Genomic DNA, 22,489 nt, shown 5'->3' with positions numbered 1-22,489 from the left:
ACAGAGGCTGGAGATGGGCTCAGACAGCAGCAGACCATCACTGTGTTGGCCTCCTGCTTTTGGACACCGAATAGCCAATGTAGATGCCTCAGGTGTTCGACTGGGAAAACAGCTCCCAAAAGAATTGGGCTCTGGGTTTCTACCCTGATTCTACCACTTATAACTGTGTGATTTGCTTAACGTCTCTGTAGCTCAGTTTCCATATCTGTAAAATGAGATGATGATGACATTTTATATCCACTTCATGAAGTTGTGAGGATTAAGTAAAATAATACATGTGAAGTATCAAGGACGGTAAGTACCAAATTAACACTAAGGAGTAGTGGTGGTACTGGTGATAGTAGTTAAAGTTTTCATCTTGGGCTTCCCTGGTGGCGCAGTGGTTGAGAGTCCGCCTGCCGATGCAGGGGACATGGGTTCGTGCCCCGGTCCAGGAAGATCCCACATGCCGTGGAGTGGCTGGGCCCGTGAGCCATGGCCGCTGAGCCTGCGCGTCCGGAGCCTGTGCTCCGCAACGGGAGAGGCCACAACAGTGAGAGGCCCACATACCGCAAAAAAAAAAAAAAAAAAAAAAAAAAAAAAAAGTTTTCATCTTAATCCATGACAAATTTGTGAATCTTGACTTCTGTTTCCTGGTTGTTCCCTCATTAAGGAAAAACTACGCCAACTACGAGATTGCATTATTGGGAAAAGGCCAGAAGAAGAAAATGTCTACAGTAAGTAAAATTTGCCTGCTATTCAAAAATAATAGAGTGGAAAATGCAAGGACAGTGGAGTCAAACAGGCCAGAGCTCAAATCTATACTCTGTCACTTCCCAGCTGCTTAAACTGGACAGTGTCTTAATCCTTGGTATTCAGGGTCCTTGTCTGTGAAACAGGAATGATTATACATATATCTGGAAGTGGTTGTCCAAGTTAACAGATAAAATACTTTTCACCTTCTCTGGCCCATAATGGACCTCCAATAAATGCTAGTTACTTCCTTTCCTTTGATTTCTATGTAAGTTGCAAATAAGATAATTCTGCTCCAGTTGTTTGGTGTTTTTTTGTTTTTGTGTGTGTGTGTGTGTGTGTGTATGAGTCATTATATAGGGTATTAAATTATTAAGGAGTCACACTTTTTTTAAATAAGGTAGAATATTCTCAATATAGTCAATTCTCACAACTGTCCACATGTGGATCATTTTAAATTATAAATTTCGTGTTGCCTTGTCCTGAAGCTATCATGCTTCTTTGCAACGCAGATTCTCCTTGCTAATAATTAACAGTCGCTCCCAGGGGGGAAAAGCATTCATTTGAATGGTAACACAAACCAAACATTATTAAGACGGTAAATCTTCTCCAAAGATAAACAACACATTCCAAAATTGAAAATAAATTACCTTGTCACTCTCTGATCACTCTGTCCCCAAGTCCCTACCCCTGCACAAATAATTAAACACGAACAACCACTAGCAAAGCTTGAAAGCTTCCATCTCTTCCATTTTCAATAATACTGCATAGCCTTTAGCTAGTACTTCATGCTGAAATTCACCATGCTAAAATTCGCTTTCTTTTTTACATTATTGGGTTGTTATCTACTTTTCCATAGAGAATTCTTTAAGCTCTCTTAGAAATGTTTTCTAAAACAGAAATATACTTTCTAAAATAATTAAAGTCATAAACACAAGACTAATTTACAAATAACTGAGTTCTACAGACCTCCACTGTAATGCGGAATAAGAGTAAAATTTTAACAATGTATAAAATTACAAACAATATAAATAATTTTACTAAGAAACATTAAGTAGTAGTAGTAGCTGATATTTATTAGCTATCTGCTATACACTTAATATTATCTTATTAACAACCCTTTGAGATAGGCATTAGTCCCAATTTATAAATAAGGAAACGGAGAATCTGAGAAACTAAGAAGCCCCTAAACACACAGATTAGAGACTACAACCTATGTCTATTGGAATCCAAAGTTAATACTCCTAATCATTAAGAATTAACTAGTTCCCCTTCCAGCCAAAATGGCATTAGTAGTACCAGACAGATCCTCCCACTGTAAGAATACAAATACTGGGCAGAAAAATGAGGCAGCTGATTTCAGGGAGTAGACAATAGGCAGCCTAAGACTGTAATCTCAGAGAAAAACAAAATGTATGAGCTATCTCTCATGATTGCCCAGGAGACTGATTTTCTGGCTACAATCTGTGCAAAGCAAGCAAGCAGTCCTGTCAAACTGAGGGGTGCAAAGATCAGAATTCAGGGCAGCCAGAGCTGCTGGGATGTATATGGTGGGTCATTGAAGAGGAGGTAGCTGCGTAGAGAGGTAACCGCAGAGGGAGTGAGGGACTCCAAACGTCTGTGGCTGAGAGATGACCTGTACATGTGCAGGGCGAGACCACTCAAGGCATACAAGATAACTGCTTTCAGCGCTTTGAAGGCAGAACAGAGACACTGGAGATTGAGCAGAGCCAGGAAAAAGCCAAACGGGGGATGTTTGAGTTCTGCCCTGCCAGAGCGGAAAGGTCTCCTTAACACTTTGTTAAAACACCTGGCATCCTGCTGTGACACCCAAGAGGTATAATGAGTAAGGACTATGACTTAGAGTAAGACCTACTCTAGACATGCCCCAGCAAAGCCTCAAACCAAGCCCCTACAGGAGCCCCACAGAAGACAGTTTGTAGGCTTAGTCCTACTGAGAGCCTTAGAAAACACCTTGGGCTAACCATAGGTCAACACTGAAAAGAGCAGAAAACCAAGCTTACCACAAGTTCATGCCAGTAATCAAACTGCCTGCTAAAACAAAAACCTATACTCATCGAAGGAATATTACAGAATCCAGAATATACAGCAGATTATCTTTAAAGTCCAGTGTTCAGGGCTTTTTTTAAATAAAAGAAGAGGTATAAAAAAAAAGAAAAATTTAATTAATAGAAAAGAAAGCCATCAATAAAAACTGAACCTGAGATGATCCTGTTGTTGACCTTAGCAGACAAAACTTTAAATTATGAACATATTTAAATTAACAAAAAGTATGGTTTTAAGGAGTACATAAATATGAAATCTCAGCAGGAAAATTGAAGCTATATAAAAGAACCAAATGGAAATTTGTAGAAATTAAAATTACAATAAGAAAATGAAAAATTTATCAGAAGAGCTTATCAGCAGATTGGATATAGCAAAAGTAAGAGTTAATGAACTTGAAGACAGATCAACAGAAATTATCCAGTATGATGAACAGGGAGATAAAAAGACTTTAAAAATGAATGGAGCCTAAGAGACATGTAGTACAATATAAGACACTCTAGCATACATGTAATCAGAATTCCAGAAGAAAAAAGAATGAGTTTGGGCCAAAACATTTTACAAGAAATAGCGGTCAAATACTTTCCAAATTTAATGTAAACTACCTCCATACTGTTCCAAGAACTTCAAAAAATTCCAATTAGCATAACTGTTAAGAAAACTACATCTGGGCAACTTGTAGTCAAACTACTTCAAGTCAAGATAAAGAGAAATTCTTGAAAGCAGCCAGAGAAAAAAGACACTTTACATATAGAGGGAAAAGTATAAGCATATTCCATATTCACTACATATTCACTAATTGCTTATCAGAAACATGGAGGACTAAAGACAGTGCAGTAATATCTCTAAAATGCTAAAAGAAAAACAAATGACCACTTAGAATTGTATATCCAGGGAAAATAACCTTCAAAAATTTGTTGAAATAGAGATATTTTCAGATAATCGAAATCAGAGAATTCATAGACAGCAAAACTGCAATGTAAGAAATGCTAAAGAATTTCATACAAGGTGAAGGGGTTATTGAAGGGGTTATTAACAAACAAAAACTCAGATCCACACTAAGGAATAAAGAACACTGAAAATTTTACAAAGCAGATAGAAATAAAATATTATGTTTTCTTTTTTCTCATAAATTATTTCAAAAACAACTGTTTAAAGCAAAATAGTAACACTTAAATTAAGGATTATAGCATATGAAGAAGGAAAAGATGTGAAAACAATTATGCAGATACAGAGGGTGCAGATAAGTGGAATTATACGGTTGCAAAATTTTTGTAACATGTAGTTCCAAGTATGGAATATAAAGAATCAGTAAAGAAGAGGAAAGATTAAGGTAAGAAAGATGAAGTGTCAAGTGTAAGACATGAAGCATGAAGAAGTACACTGTTGTCTCTAAATAGACTGTAAGTTAATGGTACGTATCTTAGTTATAAAGTAGATAGATAGATAGATAGACAGGTAGATAAAGAAACTAATAGAGGAAATAAAATGTAACACTGAAAAGCTATTTGATTCGCCAAAAAGTAAAGCAGGAAAGTAGCAAAAACATAAACAAAATGGATTAGTAAATTAACCAAGAACAAGATGTTAGTATTAAACTGAGTCATATCAATAATTGTGTTAAATGTAAATAGATTAAAAGTATCATTTAAAAGGTAGACATTTTCCAGCCTGATAAAAAAGTAATACCCAACTTTGTGCTATCTAAAGGCCATGCACTTTAAATATAAGACACAGATAGGTTAAAAGTAAAGATGATAAAAGATCTACCATGCCAATAGTAAGCATAAGAAAGCTGGCATGGCTATATCAATACAAGACAAGATGAATTTCAATACAAAGAGTATTACAAGAGACAAAAGAGGATATTACAAACTGAGAAAAGGGCAGTTCACTAGGAAGATACAAAAATCCTAAATATTTTGTGTACCTTAAACTGTGTATGTATTTATGAGTTTTCTCAAAACTCATGAAGCAAAATTTGATAGTACTCAGAGATGTTTTCACCTATTTCTTAGTAATTGATAGAAGAAATAGAAAAAAAATCAGTAACAATATAGAAGATCTAAACAACACTGTCAACAAACTTGACCTAATTAACTTTATAGAACAGGGCATCAAAAAAAATTCAGAATACATGTTTGTTTAAGGTGTACATGGAAAGTTCAGCAAGACAGAACACATACTGGACTATCGAAAATTTTTAATAAATTTAAAAAGATTGAAATCTTCAGAGTATGTTCTCTGAAAGATTTCAGTCTTTTGAAATCTTTTATCTCTTACCACAACAGAAATAAATTAGAATTTAATTAAGAAATTAGAAAAAAAATCTCTCAAAATAGTTAAGAATTAAATACAACATTTCAAAGTAAACCATGGGGTCAAATAAGAAATCACAAGGAAATATTTCAACCTGAATGATAATGAAAACACAACATTACAAAATTGTGGAATGCAACCAAAACAGTACTTACAGGGAAATATATGGCTATAAATGTGAAAATAGAAAAGATGAAAAATTTAAGATCAATGATCTAAGGTTCCACCTTAGGAAACTAGAAAATGAAAAGCAACTAAATCCAAAAAGAGCTGAGAGGAAAAAATAATAATAAGATCAAAAATCAATGAAACAGAGAAACAATAGAGAAAATTAACAAAACCAAAAATTATTTTAAAATGTTAATGAAATTGATAAGCCCATGGCAAAAATGATCATGCACAAAAGAGAAAACAAGAGTCCTATATCAGGAGTTAAAATGAGGCTATCACAACAGATCCTACAGACATTAAAAAGATTCTAAGGAGATATAATTAAGTTTTTGCCAATACATTAAACAACTCAGACAAAAAGGGCAAATTAATTAAAAATAAAACTTACCAAACCTGACTCCAAAGGGGAAAGAAAAGAAAAACCCTCCACTTCTGTGAGTAAATCTCTTTGTAGTCTGACTTTTAGAACTTTGTTAATGTTTTACATACTCAACAAACTAGGATGGGGACTGAGAAGGGGACAAGATGGAATATATAAGCAGAAGAAAACGAACCTCGCAGTATTACAAATAAATAACATATCCACACTAAAGGAGGATAGAAAAAAAAACAAATAAATTTAGAAAACAGCATATTCTAAGACTAAAATTAAAAGAAAAAAAAAACAGTACATAAAAATTGTATTCTGGGCTTCCCTGGTGGCACAGCGGTTGAGAATCTGCCTGCTAATGCAGGGGACACAGGTTCAAGCCCTGGTCTGGGAAGATCCCACAGGCCACGGAGCAACTGGGCCCGTGAGCCACAACTACTGAGCCTGCGTGTCTGGAGCCTGTGCTCCGCAACAAGAGAGGCCACGATGGTGAGAGGCCCGCGCACCGCGATGAAGAGTGGCCCCCACTTGCCACAACCGGAGAAAGCCCTTGCACACAGGCGAAGACCCAATACAGCAAAAATAAATAAATTAATTTAAAAAAAATTGTATTCTATACTCCAGTTAGTAGGTCTTATTTCTCCACAGGGGTATAGTTTAGCAATTTCAAAACTACTTTATGTATATTCTAGCATTGAGTAAACAAATAAATTCACTATTGATAATGAGAGCCAGGTTTCCTATTGTCAGAGAAAGGAGTTACAACTAAGGAAAGAAGGAAGCCCAGAATGAACCTTGTAGTATTGGATTGGAATTGGAGGTAAAAGCACAACAACTCATGGTTGTTAATATTGGGTTGGCCAAGATGTTTGTTCAGGTTTTTCCATAAGATTATATGGAAAAACCTGAATGAATGTTTTGGCCAACCCAATATACATGTTACACATAAATATAGAAATATAGTTGTATATATATTTCCTTAGCTCTGTCTGCTGAGAGCACCTAGAAACAATGACAGCCCAGCAACAGTGAGCACATCTAGTACCTAGATCTTAGTTCACAAAAAGAAAAATAGCTAGTAAGCATGTGAAAACATGCTCAACATCATTAATCATCAGGAAAAAGTAAAATGAATTACACTGAGGTACCAATACGCAACAAATATAGCTAAATTTGTTTAATATTGTCAAAGTTAAGCAATTAGAATGTGGAAGAACTGGACATGCACTGCATGCATTGCTGATGGGAGTGTAAAGTGTTGTGACGACTTTACAAATATTAAATATTCACTTACTATCGATAGATAACCTAGCTATTCAAGAGAAAGAAAAGATGGAAAATATGTTCATTCAAAAACATGTTCATGAAAGTTCATAGCAGTTTCATTCATAATAGCCAAAGTGGAAACAATCCAAATGTCCAAAAGATTAGGTAATTATATTGTGATATATTCACACAATGGAATACTACTCAGCAGTAAAAAGGGATACCTACTGTCACACACACAACCAGAATGCATCTCACAGATAATATGCTGAGTGAAAGATACCAGACGCAGAAGAATACCTGTTGTAAGATCCCATTTATCTGGACTTCTAGATAAAACAAATCTATAGAGATAGAAATCAGCTCAGGGGCCATCAGGGGGTAATGGTGGGTGAGAATTGAGGTAAGAGGGCACAAGGGAGTTTTCTGTGGAGATGAAATGTTCTCTGTGCTAATGGGGGTGATGGGTATATGCTGTATAGATTTGTCAAGAGTCATCAACCTATACACTTAAAAATGTGTGACTTGTACTGTATGTAAGTAGTTCTGAATAAGGTTAATTTTTAAAAATACTTGAATAGCTCAGGCTAAAAGAATATCAAAGCAGAGTAGGAGTAGCATCGACATATGTATACTACTAAATGTAAAATGGATGGCTAGTGGGAAGCTGCTGTATAGCACAGGGAGATCAGTTCGATGCTTTGCGACGACCTAGAGAGGTGGGATAGGGAGGGTGGGAGGGAGGCTCAAGAGGGAGGGGATATGCAGATATACATATGCATATAGCTGATTCACTTTGTTGTACAACAGAAACTAACAGTATTGTGAAGCAATTATACTCCAATAAAGATCTATTTTTTTAAAAAAAGAATTCATCAACAACAAAAAAAAAGCAGAGTAGGAAGCTTTTATTAAGTGTCAAATATATCTAAAATCATAATAATGTGGGACAAGTGTCAGAAGGAAAAAAAAAATTTAAAAAGACATAGTTTCACACTTAGTGGCTGGAGGTTAGCATTTTTTAAATCACGTTGTGAAACTACATAATCACTTCAAGGACAAAAGTAGTCAAACAATAAGAAGAAGCAACCTTAAGATAAATATTGAGCAAAACTCAGTAGAATATGCTTTTTTTGTCTTGTAGATAAGCTCATCATTGTGCACCATCCAAATGGTAAGTGGTGTTTATAGAAGGATTTAGGACTAAAACAAAGCTCATAGTAAACCAACTTTTATATTAATGTAAACCTAATGTGATTAAGCTGGTCACTGTAAAAACTCACAGAGATTTTATATTTGTAAGCAAAACCACTTGATATCCAAAATAAATGTGAGAAGATTCTAGAATAGCAATGCTAGAGGCGTTGTGATATAGTAAAAGAAGCACCTGCTTTGAACTCTGACCTGGCTCTTCACGACTTACTAGCTGTGGCCTTTGGCTTAAATTCTTTAAGCCCCAGTTCCCTCATTTGTAAAATGCAGATAAGAAGTCTATCAGCTCCGTGATTTGTGTCCACCTAGAGGGGTGGGATAGGGAGGGAGGGAGGGAGGGAGACGCAAGAGGGAGGGGATATGGGGATATATGTATATGTATAACTGATTCACTTTGTTATAAAGCAGAAACTAACACACCACTGTAAAGCAATTATACTCCAATAAAGATATTAAAAAAAAAAAAGAAAAAGAGGGCTTCCTTGGTGGCGCAGTGATTGAGAGTCCGCCTGCCAATGCAGGGGACACGGGTTTGTGCCCCAGTCTGGGAGGATCCCACATGCCGCGGAGCGGCTGGGCCCGTGAGCCATGGCCGCTGAACCTGCGCGTCCAGAGCCTGTGCTCCGCAACGGGAGAGGCCACAACAGTGAGAGGCCCGCGTACCGCAAAAATAAAAAAGAATTCTGTCGTGGAGATTACTATAAAAACATGATGATTTGTGTAAATGGAGCTAACCGCTTGATAAGTGGGAGATGTTGATAGGACAAATGAAACTGGAATGGCACGCAATAGCTGGAGGGGTTCCCTTCAGTGTGATGGGGAGGATGGGTGCAGAAGGTAGGGAGGGTAGAGGGGAGCTGCAGGCCAGCGGGGGGCTGTCCCATGAGCTCCAAGCACTGCCTGCAGCCTTGAAGCACAGGGCTGACTGCAGGAATGGAGAGGCACGTGGCTGGGATGGAAAGTGAGAAACCTGTGAGAAAAGCAGGAAGTAGCATGGGCCAAGGTGGAGCAATAGAAACAAACTTTTACTTAAAAAAAAAAAAAAAAAAAGTGTGCTTTGCAATTGCCTGATTCTGGTAAATGGGGAAGAGAAAAAGAAGAAAAAGGCATAATCAAGTGGAGCTTGTTATTCGAAGATGTTGGATTGTTTCTGAGCTGAAGCAACTCCTTGGGTATCCTATTCTAGCCAATCCCTATGTGTAGGAGAAATTAATACATACTTGTCAAGGGTGCTATTTAAATATGCCCTTTTTGATCTCTTTAATATTTTTTTCTTTACCCATATCCTATTCTTTGCATATATATTTTTTAAGTGCTGAATAAAGGAATTATTAAATGTGTGAACAAGTGAAGAGATAGTAACAGAGTCTGTATTTCTAGGTAATGAAAATGCCCACAATGAAAATGTGTCGTATAACATACCCTTTGGCAATAAGGTGGGTTGTATATATCTTCATTTTTATAAAATGCAAAAAAGAATTCTTTGCTGAGAAAGAATATGAAAGCCTTCTATGCTGACGATGCTTTGAAACATTCCAACAAATGTGAACTAAATAGGTCACATACGCATGTGTGCAAAATCCATGAGCGATAATTTAAAGAAATTAACTGTTCTGAAAAAAAGCAAAGAAAGAACCCAAAGGAAAAAGGCACCCAGGCCAAAGTGTGGATGAATTCAACAGACCAAATAAATCTTAGAGGAGTTATAAACACATCTTCTTCAGCAAAAGGAACATGATGAGCCTATTTGAACCACGATTTATACAATCCTTAAAGTCTAGTGTTAAGAAAAAATGTAATGCCAAAATATTGTTCATATAAATATGCATTACTTCACGTTGTAAAGTTAACCGCAAGTAAACTGCTAACAAGAAGCCAGAAATAACACTAAGGAAATACAGCAGCGATGGAAAGCCAAGACCAGTTCAAGACAACACCACTGATGTCCTGTCCACAAATTTTTCTTCATAAAAATCATGCTATAATGGGCTTCCCTGGTGGCGCAGTGGTTGGGGGTCCGCCTGCCGGTGCGGGGGACGCGGGTTCGTGCCCCGGTCCGGGGGGATCCCGCGTGCCGTGGAGCGGCTGGGCCTGCGCGTCCGGGGCCTGTGCTCCGCGACGGGAGAGGCCGCGGCAGTGAGAGGCCCGCGTACCGCAAAAAAAAAAAAAAAAAAAAAAAAAAAAAAAAAAAAATCATGCTATTCCAACTATCTACGTATGTGATGTAGGACATTTGCACTGTTACCCAGGGTCATCTGGCAGCTGGATTTCTTGCTAAAATCCAGAATTAAGGCCCATAACAAACCCATTTTAGTTTACCAAATTTTAATAACCCCTTAAGCTCTCTTAATGCTCCAAATAAATCATACGTAATTATAGAAGTCATTCACCCTTAAGAACTGCTTGAAGTATTTGTGTTTCTGGATCAATCTGTGGCCCACCAATAAGCTACAGACCTAATGGGTCTACAGCACATAATGGACCTAACGGGTCTACAGCACACAGACTCATGAGACTCATTTGACTGTAGCAGAATTGTGAGGTACCACCTAGCCCAGGAGTTTATGAAAATATCTTTGTTAAACAAAGATTATTCTACAAGATCTGGAGGACGATCTTGAGAGCAAGATTTTGGATAAGAGGAAAAGAATACAAATTCCCAATGCTTAGGCTATTCTCCCTCAAAAAGAAAATAAAATTTGAACTGAAGGACTTTGATGTAGTTGAGCTTTACAATGACTCCTTCCTTTAAAGATGGAGGACTGTCTTGCCAGTTGCCTCTACAAAGCCGTTTTTCTGTGACTGTGAAAGGCAACTCTGACTTTATCATATTTCTTTGTTCAGACTTAAAATGGAGAAAGGCTAACTCTATTTTTTTTTTCCCTTAGCTTCCTGCTCGACTCCAAGTTGAAAAGGAATTTGGTTTCTGTTGCAGGAAAGATCACTAAACAAGGTAAAATATCAGCTATATATCAGCTATATTTTTTTTTTACAAAACCTAAAGCAGGCTTATTAGGAACTTGAAGGAATCATTTGTCTAGCAAACAGAATACCTTAAATATTTCATTGTCTTCTCCTGAAAGGATAAACATGTGTATTTTTCAAGGTAAAGGTGATTGTTCTTTAGAAAGATTTATTATAGGGGTGATTTTATGCTAGGTAATCAATTTCAGATGATGATCTATTTTTCACTAATACATTTCCTGTGATCTTATTTTCAGGTTATTATAATAAAACTCAAGAATATGCAGACACCTTCTGGGTGAAGCAAGCTTGCATTGGATTGTCTGCTGTCTTCAGGACAAATCTATACTATGAAAGCAGAAGCAAGCTTTTGAATTTCAGAATTTGTTATTGCCACAATTTATTGGCATTATACCTGCTTCAGATGAGTATATCAACATTAAAATTGAATACTGTAGAGCAATTGCATTCTTTGAAAATTCTTGCCTTTTACAATGCACTTTGCCACTGAAGCAGCCATTTCCCATTTTTAAAATTAAAGAAAAACAAGAGCAGAGAAGTTAAATGCTCTGTAGCAAAGCTACTGGGCCTGTTTAATGGGCTAACCTTAATCGTTCACTCCCCGCTACACTTAGAATAAGCATAAAAAATACAAATTTGTTTTGTACATATTTGCTTTTCCAGTGGGTGGTCTATTTTCTGAATTTCTCACATTCAGAGCTCTAATTATTATTGTCACATCATGTTTGCAGCAACCTTCCTTTTTTTAGAGCCTGTTTGCATATAACCTTGAGAACATTATTTTTTTAACTTTCTGTGTCTCAAATTAATATACATTTCCACAACCTATATTCTCTATTAAAAGGCTTATAATTTCATCATCCCATTTCTTAGAAGCAATTTATGAGCTTAGAATAGAATGCAGTTTTATCATTCTATGATTTCTACCCACAGTTGCTGCAAATTAAATAAATGTTTAAAGCTATGTTTGACTTTTCAAAATAAATGTATGAGAATTAACCACTAAATTCTTCTGCTTACCAGTTTACAGAGAGAAGTCTACCAAATATTTTTTAATTTCACTGTGTAGGGCCCATAAAGTAAACACACAAATGATTTTTTTCTAGCTTCTAAACAGTGATTTATAGGGATATATATTTTAAGTGATTCTGCAAAACATTGCCCATAAGTTTCTCATGACCACTAACACTCTTAAGCTCAAGTTTTAAAAAATAACATAGTAGTTTGATCAATCCCTAATGGAAGGTGCATCTTGATTATGATATTTGGAAATTTGGTCCATAGTTTCACATCTAAGCTTTCAAGAAATGGAATGCCCTTCCACATACTGAGCCCCCATTTCTTTGGATTGTCCCACCCAAAGAGTCATGAAAAGCAATAGGAAAACCAACTGCTTTTGTATTATTTTCTTCATCTATAAAATTCAAATGTGTCTATTATCTCTAAAGTAAGAATTTCCATATAGGCCTGGGACTGGTGCCTACCATTCCACTGTCAACTTTATTCTTATTAAAAACGTGGAATCCAGTAACAGATAAAATGTCAACTTTTCTAATTACAAAGCAATTAGATCATTTCTTACCTGAGACCCAATTCAGGGTGGAAGTGGGAGATAAAGCATGAATGTTATTCAGTTTTTTAACATGGAAAGAAATCTAAAGTCAGCACCTCTAAGTTCTATCCTTCTGAACTGGGCTAGTTTAGAATAAAACCATGGCAAAAAGCAGCTTTAATAGTCTCTTTCCCTAGATACTCTGGTCCTTGAAATCTTATTACTTTGTCATCACAAAGAAAGGGAGGAAAAGAAACCAAAAATAACTGAGGACCTCCCTATGACTACTGAACCATGGTCCCTCCTCTCCTTGACTTACTAGGCTTGTCCAGAGCATAGAAGACAGAGAGGTTTGGAGTTGGGGGATCAGAGAAGTTCACATCATGCCTGTTGCATTGAAGGAAGAGATGAAAAGTAGAGAAATGCAAAGGTGGAGGAAGGGTAATCCAAATTTAGGAATGATCCCAGATAAGAATATCCAGAAGGAAGCAATATTTTTTAATCTCTGGGCTTTATTCTTAACATACAGAATACCGTCTATCAAATTTTTTTTTTTTTTTTTTTTTTTTTTTGCGGTACGCGGGCCTCTCACTGTTGTGGCCTCTCCCATTGCGGAGCACAGGCTCCGGACGCGCAGGCCCAGTGGCCATGGCTCACGGGCCCAGCCGCTCCGCGGCATGTGGGATCTTCCCAGACTGGAGCACGAACCCGTGTCCCCTGCATTGGCAGGCGGACTCTCAACCACTGCACCACCAGGGAAGCCGTCTATCAAGTTTGAGCCACGCTACAGAAGTTTGTTTTTAGTGATGGAAGAGATCATATGTCAGGATCTAGACTAGTAGACTAGGAAGATGTGAACTTTCCTTGGAGATTTGGGGCATTTGTCTGAGAGCCCTAGTCACTGCCAGAAAGGAAACACCTGTATGGGAAATCTTCTGAAGATTTTGTGCTGATTCTGGAAGCCTGAGCAACCAGTAGGTAATAAAATACCTTATCTTTCCTATCATCCCTTCCTCAATTTGGATTTGTCCCCAATCCATTACTCTTAATGTACATAAGAACCAGCCCCTTCCTCTTAAATTTACTTGATCTGACTTCTAGACAAATTTGGACTGGTATTAAATGTTATCAAAAGAATTTTATGTTTAAAATTAATTCCCTTCTTTTCTACTTAATTTTCTAGGATAAAGAAGAAGAAGCCTCTAGACCAGTGGTTCTCAACTAGGGCATCTGGCAATATCTGGAGGCACTTTTTATTGTCGTGACTTCAGAGAAGGTGCTCTTGGCATCTAGTGTGTAGAGACAAGGGATGCTAATGAACATCCAATAAACTACAAGACAAAGAAATGTCCTGTCCAAAATGTCAACACTTCGAGGTTGGGAAACTCTGATCTACACTATAAAGTAAAATGGGATTAACACTTAAAAGAATGTTATTAAAATAAAAATAGTTAACTTTATATGGAATTTTCTGGAAGTGGAAACCCGTTTGATAGCATAAATCAGTGTTTTTATTTTGAAGTGCATATGGCGTAACTTAAATGGACCATTAAGTACTCAAAAGAATAGATGACTCATACATTTTTGTAAATCAAACATTAGATTATTCTACCAGTGGAGACTCCAATTTTTAGAAAATGAGACTGTTCTCAGTATTGTTCTAATGAAAATGACCTTGTTACTTAAGTCATTATTATATCCTATTCATGCTCTAAGCACTTGCTCATCTGAGTTCCTCCTTCTAATGCTCAGGGGGTCTGATTTTAATAACTTGGATTTACCTGAGTTTTACTGCACATTGCTTTTCTAAATGGGTAAATATTTAGGAAAGAGGTCTGCTTATGAGCCTGATCTAGTCACTCCCAGCTAATTAGCACAGGGCTGGTATGAGGCCCCCCTTGCAGTACTTTCTGTAACTGTACCTGCCAACCATACTTGTTGGCCTTCCTTATTTTGTGCAGCTGACCTCTAAAGGCAGGGACTGCCACACAAAAGACAGCAAAAACAAGATTCTAAATAAAACAGACCTGGGACTTCCCTGGCCGTCCAGTGGTTAGGACTCCGTGCTTCCACTGAACGGGGCACGCGTTTGATCCCTGTTCGAGGAGATCCCAGAGATCCTGCAAGCTGTGAGGCTCGGCCAAAAACAATAATAAATAAATAAATAAAATAGGCCTCAAATTTATAAATTACAGTATATGATTTCCTCAATATTCTCATCTTCAAAATTCAGATTCTTACATAATTTTACAGGTATTAAATGACATCATGTGCTTACATGAGAAGTGCAGTATTGCATTCAAGAGCATGAACTTTGAGGAAAGACCAATGTAGTTTGAATATTGGTTCACCTATATCCTAGCTATGTAAACTAAGCCAGTTTTCCAGTTTCCCTGAGCCCTATTTAATAATCATTAGTAAAGTGGGGTTATCAATACCAGCATCAGCATAGGTGGTTTGAGAATTAACAGTAAAAATATTTAATTAATTTTTCATCCAAAGAGGACACTTTTGATGGTAAAATGGAGTACTGCTAATGATGGTGATAAAAAAAAAAAAAGGCAGGCATACCTCCAGCATAAGCTGAGATACACGGTCACTCCGCTTAAGTGAGACATAGGTGCTTAGTATATTTTTGGTTCCAAGTAAATTCTCAGTGAAGATAGTTGGCAAAAAATAATCCTCTTTGAAATGTGAATATAGTGTGATACACTAGGCTGACTTGTTATCTGACTGGCTCTTGGGCACAGCCTTATAGCATATGATTCAAATCCACATCATTATTTAAAAAACCAATGTTTACAAAATGTTGAATGACTACCTGGATCACCCATAAACATGAGAAGCTTCAAGTAGAAACATCCATCAGTGGTGAAGTCCAGTATTTCCCAAATTGTGTTACAAGGAACTCGCACATATGCAATTTAAAAGGGTTTCTGTGATCAAGTGAGATGAGAAAGTGCTATGTATTTTAGTCCCTTTTAGAAGAGCATATTAGACATCCAAGTATTGAAGACTAACTAATCCTGCAATAAAGAAACCTATACTGTTTGAAAAACACTGAGTTACATTTTATGTATATGTAAGCTGGTCTCATTTTCCATTTAACGGGAAAAGAAAAACTGGATGAAGGATGCCTGCTGTGATATATTGAGACGGAGTCTGAAACCTGCGTTCAGTGGGAAACAGTGTCAAAATCAGTCAGTGATGTTTGCCATGAAGAATGATGGGGGAGGGTAAGGGGAGTGGTGGCATGCAGGAGACTTCTCTGGCATTCAGAATTTGCCCTTGGCTATTAGCATAAAGTGAAAGATTAGGTTCCGAATTTTGCAAATAATAAAAGTTGGTTTCAGTCAGAATAAAAATGACTTGTCTTCAAACAAATGAATTAGTGAACAGGTCTCTGAGTACAACACTGTAATTTCTGTTGTATGTTTTTTGGGTTTGTTGTTTTTGTTTTTTTTTTTTTTTGCGGTACGCGGGCCTCTCACTGTTGTGGCCTCTCCCGTTGCGGAGCACAGGCTCCGGACGCGCAGGCTCAGCGGCCATGGCTCACGGGCCCAGCCGCTCCGCGGCATGTGGGATCCTCCCGGATTGGGGCACGAACCCGCGTCCCCTGCATCGGCAGGCGGACTCCCAACCACCGCGCCACCAGGGAAACCCTGTATGGTTTTTTGTATATCTTCAAATCAACATCAAATTTGGTTCCACTCAGAAATAATGTAAGACCATCCAGAGATGCTGTGCAGTGAAGTGTATCAAACACTAAAGGAATTTCTGAATCCATGGAAATGAGTGGGATCGTTTTGCTCAAATTGCCTTTTTGCCTTCTATTGCAGTAGGTGACCCTCAGAGAGAGAAATTAGCCTTCAGCAAACTAACCAACAATGTCTGATGGATTATTTCTTTATTTCTCAAGGTAGGGATGGACATGTTATATCAGCTATGATAAAAGTGCTATGGGGGCTTCCCTGGTGGCGCAGTGGTTGAGAGTCCGCCTGCCGATGCAGGGGACGCGGGTTCGTGCCCTGGTCTGGGAAGATCCCACATGCCGCGGAGCGGCTGGGCCCGTGAGCCATGGCCGCTGAGCCTGTGCGTCCGGAGCCTGTGCTCCGCAACGGGAGAGGCCCCAACAGTGAGAGCCCCGCATACCGCAAAAAAAAAAAAAAAAAAAAGTGCTATGGTTTTGCCCCTAGCACTTTCTCTTTTCTTCACTTGAGAAAAAGAAAGGCAAGGGGTTCGGGGAAGTGTAAGCTGAGGCTGTTTTGGCATTCATGCCTGGCACTCGGTGAGAGCATCTGCAGTCACCCTCAGGAGTCTTAAGCATCCTTGCAAGACACTGACATTTGTCATAATATTGCAAAATGAGATGTTTTGTAACTTAGACATGGCAAGTCATGCCCAGTACCTCCCAGATCTTCTCCATCAGCAGACTCAGGGAATCCCAGCAGATGACTTGTCATTAACACTGTTGAAGAGCATAAGAACCTTACTTACGATCACCATATGTTCTCTTCACCCTGATTTCCATATATTATAGTACTGTGACTGAGATATTTTATTTATTTTATATACATCTTATTTTATTTTATAAGAACACTTACATTAGGTCTACCCCCTTAACAAATTCTTAAGTGTAAAATACATTATTGTTAACTAGGTACAATGTTGTACAGCAGATCTCGGGCTTATTTTGAGTGAGATGTTTATACACCTTCACAATTGGATTTTGGTCTCAAGAGATATTTTAGGATTTAACAAAACAAACCATCTGTGACTATAAGAGCTATCTGCTTCCTCACCTTCTTGAAAAAGATAATAGAGAAACAAACATTATCCTTTCCTGAAGAATAAGCTAGTTCTTCAACCAGAAAAGTAAATATCTGAAATGGAAACGGGAGAAATAGCAACATTCTTCGGAATATGGCAGAAAAATTATTTCGAAAAAAAAATTTTTTTAAACCACAAAAGAATAGCAATAGTTTAAGACCAGAGAAAATAGCAAGTGCAAAAGCCCTGTGCCACAAAGAAACAAAGAACATCTGAGAACCTAAATACAGCCAGTATGACCACAGCACAGAGGACAAAGGGAAACATAGAATATGATAAGAATAGATCATGCAGGGCAATATTAAGGATTCTGTTTCTTCCAGAAAACAATGGAAATCATAAATGAGATTTTAGCAAAGAGAATGTCACATTTGCATTTTGAAATGAACACTTCAGCTGCACTAGGGGCAACAAACTGGAGAGAATATAACAAACCAGAGAGGAATCAATTGTCCAAGTACAAAGCCTCATATTTGTTCTTAGTTTTGAAGCTACATGTGTTCTATGCTATATAACAACCTGCCACAAACTCGGCAGCTTAAAATAACACATTTACGATCTCAGAGTTTCGATGTGTCATGAATCTGGGCATAGCTTAGCTGGGTACTCTGCTCAGGGTCTCACAAGGCTACAAACAAGATGTCAACCAGGCTGAATTTTCATCTGGAGCCTCAAATGGGGAATAATCTGCTTTCAGGTTGTTAACAGAACAATGCATTTCCTTGTGGCTGTATGACTGAGGGCACCTTATTTTTCTGGCTGGAGGCCACCCTCATGTCCTAGAGGCCTCACGCGAGAACTTACCACATGGGTGTCATCAACATCTTACTCCATCAAGCCCACAAGAGTCATCTCAAGGGGGCCCAATCCCTCATTTAGGGCTTTTACCTGAAAGAGACAGGCTCACCCAAGATATGTCTTTTTATTATCTCAAATTCAACTGATTTGAGACCTTAATTATATCTGAGAAACCCTTCACTTTCCCATATTCTGTCACAAGTCAAAAGTCCTACCTACACACAATGGGGGAAATGGTTAACACCAAGTGTGGATACCAGGGGGTAGGAATCATGGTGCCACCTTAGAATTATGTCCACCACACCACCAAACATTTAAATTTTAATATCACAAACTACTGAAAACTAGTTCCAGGAACCAGTGGGACCTTCCCACACAGTTCTTATCTTTACACATTAATAACATTACTGAGAGAAGATTCCTTTCCTTGAGATATCCACAGTGCTTCTCCATAGTACAGATTTATTCTATTTCTTATAGTTACCCACCAAGAAATGTGAATGCCCTGTGTTCCTTTGATATGTTTCAGTAAATTGTAATATCTCCCTTAGTATTTTCTGTGCCTGTTGCCACCTGCGTCTGCTTTTACATTTGTGTTTAGCTGTTTTTCTCCAATATCACAATCCCTCAGTATCAATACACATCTGGCATTGAAAACACAGAACTGGGAACCAAAAGAGTGGTGTGAATAATAAGCTATCTGTATGACTTTCTTGAACTTAGTAAGTTTTCAATACATTTGCCTATGTGGGATTCTTCTGAATTATGCAGACCCAACAGGGGATCCAACATGGCTAGCAATGATACCAAAAACAACCAAAAAATTCAGAAAACTAAAATTTCATCCTCTAACTTTTAAATCACTCACTACTCCCCTGGTAATCAAAGTGGTACTTTAAATTCTATTTAATACTCGGAGCACATTTTTAAAGCAGCAGTGAAAATCCATTGAAATATTTTAAGCAGAAAAATTCATTCTGACTGCAGAACAAAGAATGGATTGTAAACAGGCAAGAGGAGAAAGTCAGGGGGCTGGTGTGGTATTCACAAGATACTGGCGGCTTGGATTCGAGTGATAATTGAGGTGATTAGAGTGATAATTGAGGTGATAAAGAGGGGACTATTTTAGACACATTTTGGTGGCAGTGTCAATAGTGCTTGGTGTGGGTTTGATGTGGAGGTAAGAAAAAAGAATATGAATAAGGCTGGAATTTTTTGACTTGAACAGTTTCGTGGATGATGGTATCATTCGCCAAGATGGAGAAGACAGGGGAGGGTAAAGTTTGGTGGGTTGTATTACATTGGTCAAATCAATGAATCTAATTCTCAGTTTCCTCATGGGTAAAATGGAACTGATAGTAGTAGCATTTCATTGGGTAGTTTTGAAGATTAAATAAATAATGCTTATGAAACACCTGAAACTTGGTAAACGCTCAGTAAACATTGAATTATCATTATCATCATCATCTTCAGTCAGTACTTATCTTGAAGTACAATAAACAAGTAAAGCTGGATTCAGTATCATTAGGGACATTACAATTGAGGTGGTAATAGTTCTCTTTGTGCTAAATATGGAAGTTAAAATTTTATTTTAAGATAACTTTTGGATTATATGTCTAAAGTCCTTTAATCCATGGGGATCTGTATCACATTTTGACAGTTAAGCTTTCGCCACTTGTGAGGTTTACCTGTGAATGTAGAATAGTTTGGGGAAAGCTTCCTGATATTTTTGTTCATCTCCTAAAAAACTTACTGGAGGCTATCATGAGCCTTCAAAATAGACCAAAAGTGCTGGATGTGCATTTAGCATCCATTTTCATCCCCTTCTATGAAGACCCTGTACTTAAGGTTCTGGGAGGCTAATGCAGACATTTGTCAGGCTCTCCAGCAGGAAGGGGCTCCATGTGATATACGTTCCACCAACGAGATGGTCTCATGGGAGATATGGAAGATGCAGGTGAGAGAGAGAGAGCACCTCCCTGCTGCTGTGGAGGCCGGCCAGGAGGTCGGACTCACGTTGGTGGTGTTGGTGGTGGTGGCCAATGCAATCCACATCCGAGGGTCTAGTCACCAGCTTCACGGGTTTGAGGCAGCTGTAGTGCCAGTGATGGTAATAAGCACAGCTGCTTCCTGACTTCTGGATCTTGGCGACAGTAGTGTTAACCTAAGCCAACTCCTCTAGCTCTTTGAAAGATTTTATAAGCTCTTCATTCCTTGTATTAAATTCCTTTTTGATTCAAATATCTAGAATGGTTTCTGTTTCTTCAATGGAACTCTACTACAGAGTCACATCAAGGGTCTAATTTAACTCCGTTTTTCACTAGTTTTTATCTGATAACATTTTTCTTGACTGAAATTTCCAATCTATTTACCCCACTGCCCAGTTTTCACTTCAGGCACTCCATTCACATTTCAGGTGCTTACTTGGTGTTTGTTAAATGAATAAATGTTATGAGGTCATCATCTGGGTTATCTGCTTCATAAAATAGTAACTTATTCCTCCTCCAACTTTCAAATCAGTCTAATACAATATTATCAGATTACTCAGATATTTATAATCAGAATAAAATCCTTTTGAACTTTATATAATCTAAGCATATATATAATACCTTACAGAATAAATTTAGTAAACTTAAATGCCAGTATTACCAAAGGTACAGCCAAACTTTCTTTATTCATGGACTACCTAGTTATGGAATTTCTTAAGGATATTTATGGAATTTCTTAAGGATATTTAGTTAAAGCAAAGGACCTTCATTAAACTCACTTTTTCATCAAAATCTAAAGATACCAAGTTACAAATTCAGGAAGAATTTCACTTACATCTATAATCAAGGCAACAGCATTAAATTATTCATTGATTAGTTCTTCTTTTGTTAGCTCTCTTCTTGACATAAAAGTTTTAGATTCTGTTGAATATGATTACTTCCTCTTTAAATATGTTCAAACCCTCATTATTCGTAACCTTATAATCTGACTTTAACCATACTCTGAAGGTCCAGATTGCAGAAAAACAAACTTTACAAAGCCTGGCACCAAATGAAACATTTATCAGATCTGTGGCTGGATTATAAAACTTTTTTAGCTTTAAAATATAGTGGATACACAAAGGTAAAAAAAAAAAAAGTTTTTAAAAAAGTCAATGAATTGAATACTAATGGGTGACCCAGGTTAGTTTGAGTCACAATATCATTTGCTCAGATGTATTTTCCTTCCTAGGCTGTGAGGCTGAGCAGAGTAAAGCATTCCTGACACTAGCACTTAAAGGAGAGTCCTGTCCATCAAATGCAGTGGTCCAGTGAGGAAACTTGGTATAGCCTTCTGATCCATTTTATTTACCTCTGGACTAAATACTAAGATTTTCTTAAGATCAAGGGCCATTATGGGTTTGATGAAGAAACAATAGACAGCTGGGAATAAGCTCTTCTTGAAATGATGAGTTACCTGACAGTCCCTGAGCACCGGGTTTGATGTCCTCAGGGGAAAGGGCATGACCTTATCAGTGTTGCCAGAAAAATATGACACTGACCTTTTAGCACAACATTGTTACATCTTTGTTCTCCACAGAGAGGGGATAATAGCAGATTGGACACTGTATTCGTCATCCCTTATTGCAAATACATTTAACTTTTGCCTTTAAGATGTCTGTATTCTTCTTTAGCCAGCAATCCCCTCTCTCATGCAGATTTACCACACGAAGAAGCCTTTGATCCTCACTAAATCAGTCCATCATGGAATATTTTTTTGTACTGTTCTCATTTTTATCCATACACATTTACCCACCCAGTGCATGCTAGGGCATGGCGATACAATGGAATGTTAATATTTAACCAACATTGGCATTCGATTTTAACATATTTTTTAAAACAGTTTCCTTCCACTAATATCAGCCACCAACATGGGGCACAAATAACACCATCATAGTTGGTGATTTTAAAATGGACACTTTATCAATTGCCTATTCTACAAACAGGCTGCATAGAAAACAACCGTAAAACCCCCTTCTTACGCACTATGAACCTTAGTTAACTCAAAAGTATGTGAGGGCTTGCTGCTGTTGATTGAACTCCCGCCCATGAGTGCACTCATCTTTGGGTTATGTAGGTGGCTCTGCTGATCTTACCTGGGTTTGCTCACATATCTGGGTGTCAGCTGGCTGTGCTAATCTGGGATGACCTTGGCTAGCACTT

At 37.7% G+C, this 22,489-nt stretch overlaps 1 protein-coding gene across 2 annotated transcripts in view; it reads left to right on the top strand.

The window, feature by feature from the left end:
- Window positions 1–11,082, top strand: part of BANK1 (B cell scaffold protein with ankyrin repeats 1) — a gene marked incomplete at its 3' end in the record, with an annotated part of 293,516 nt that extends 282,434 nt beyond the window's left edge. For both annotated transcript variants that reach the window (XM_079707706.1, XM_079707705.1), the window contains exons 12-15: window positions 653–716; window positions 8,067–8,096; window positions 9,515–9,570; window positions 11,023–11,082. In XM_079707706.1, the coding sequence (XP_079563832.1) occupies window positions 653–716; window positions 8,067–8,096; window positions 9,515–9,570; window positions 11,023–11,082 (210 nt within the window). The remainder of the gene's footprint in view (window positions 1–652; window positions 717–8,066; window positions 8,097–9,514; window positions 9,571–11,022) is intronic.
- Between the last annotated feature and the right edge of the window lie 11,407 nt (window positions 11,083–22,489).

This window comes from Hyperoodon ampullatus, assembly GCF_949752795.1.
Source record: "Hyperoodon ampullatus genome assembly, chromosome: 1".
NCBI lineage: Eukaryota > Metazoa > Chordata > Mammalia > Artiodactyla > Ziphiidae > Hyperoodon > Hyperoodon ampullatus.
Note: the sequence above shows the minus strand (reverse complement) of the source record. Positions and strands in the feature narration are given on the sequence as shown.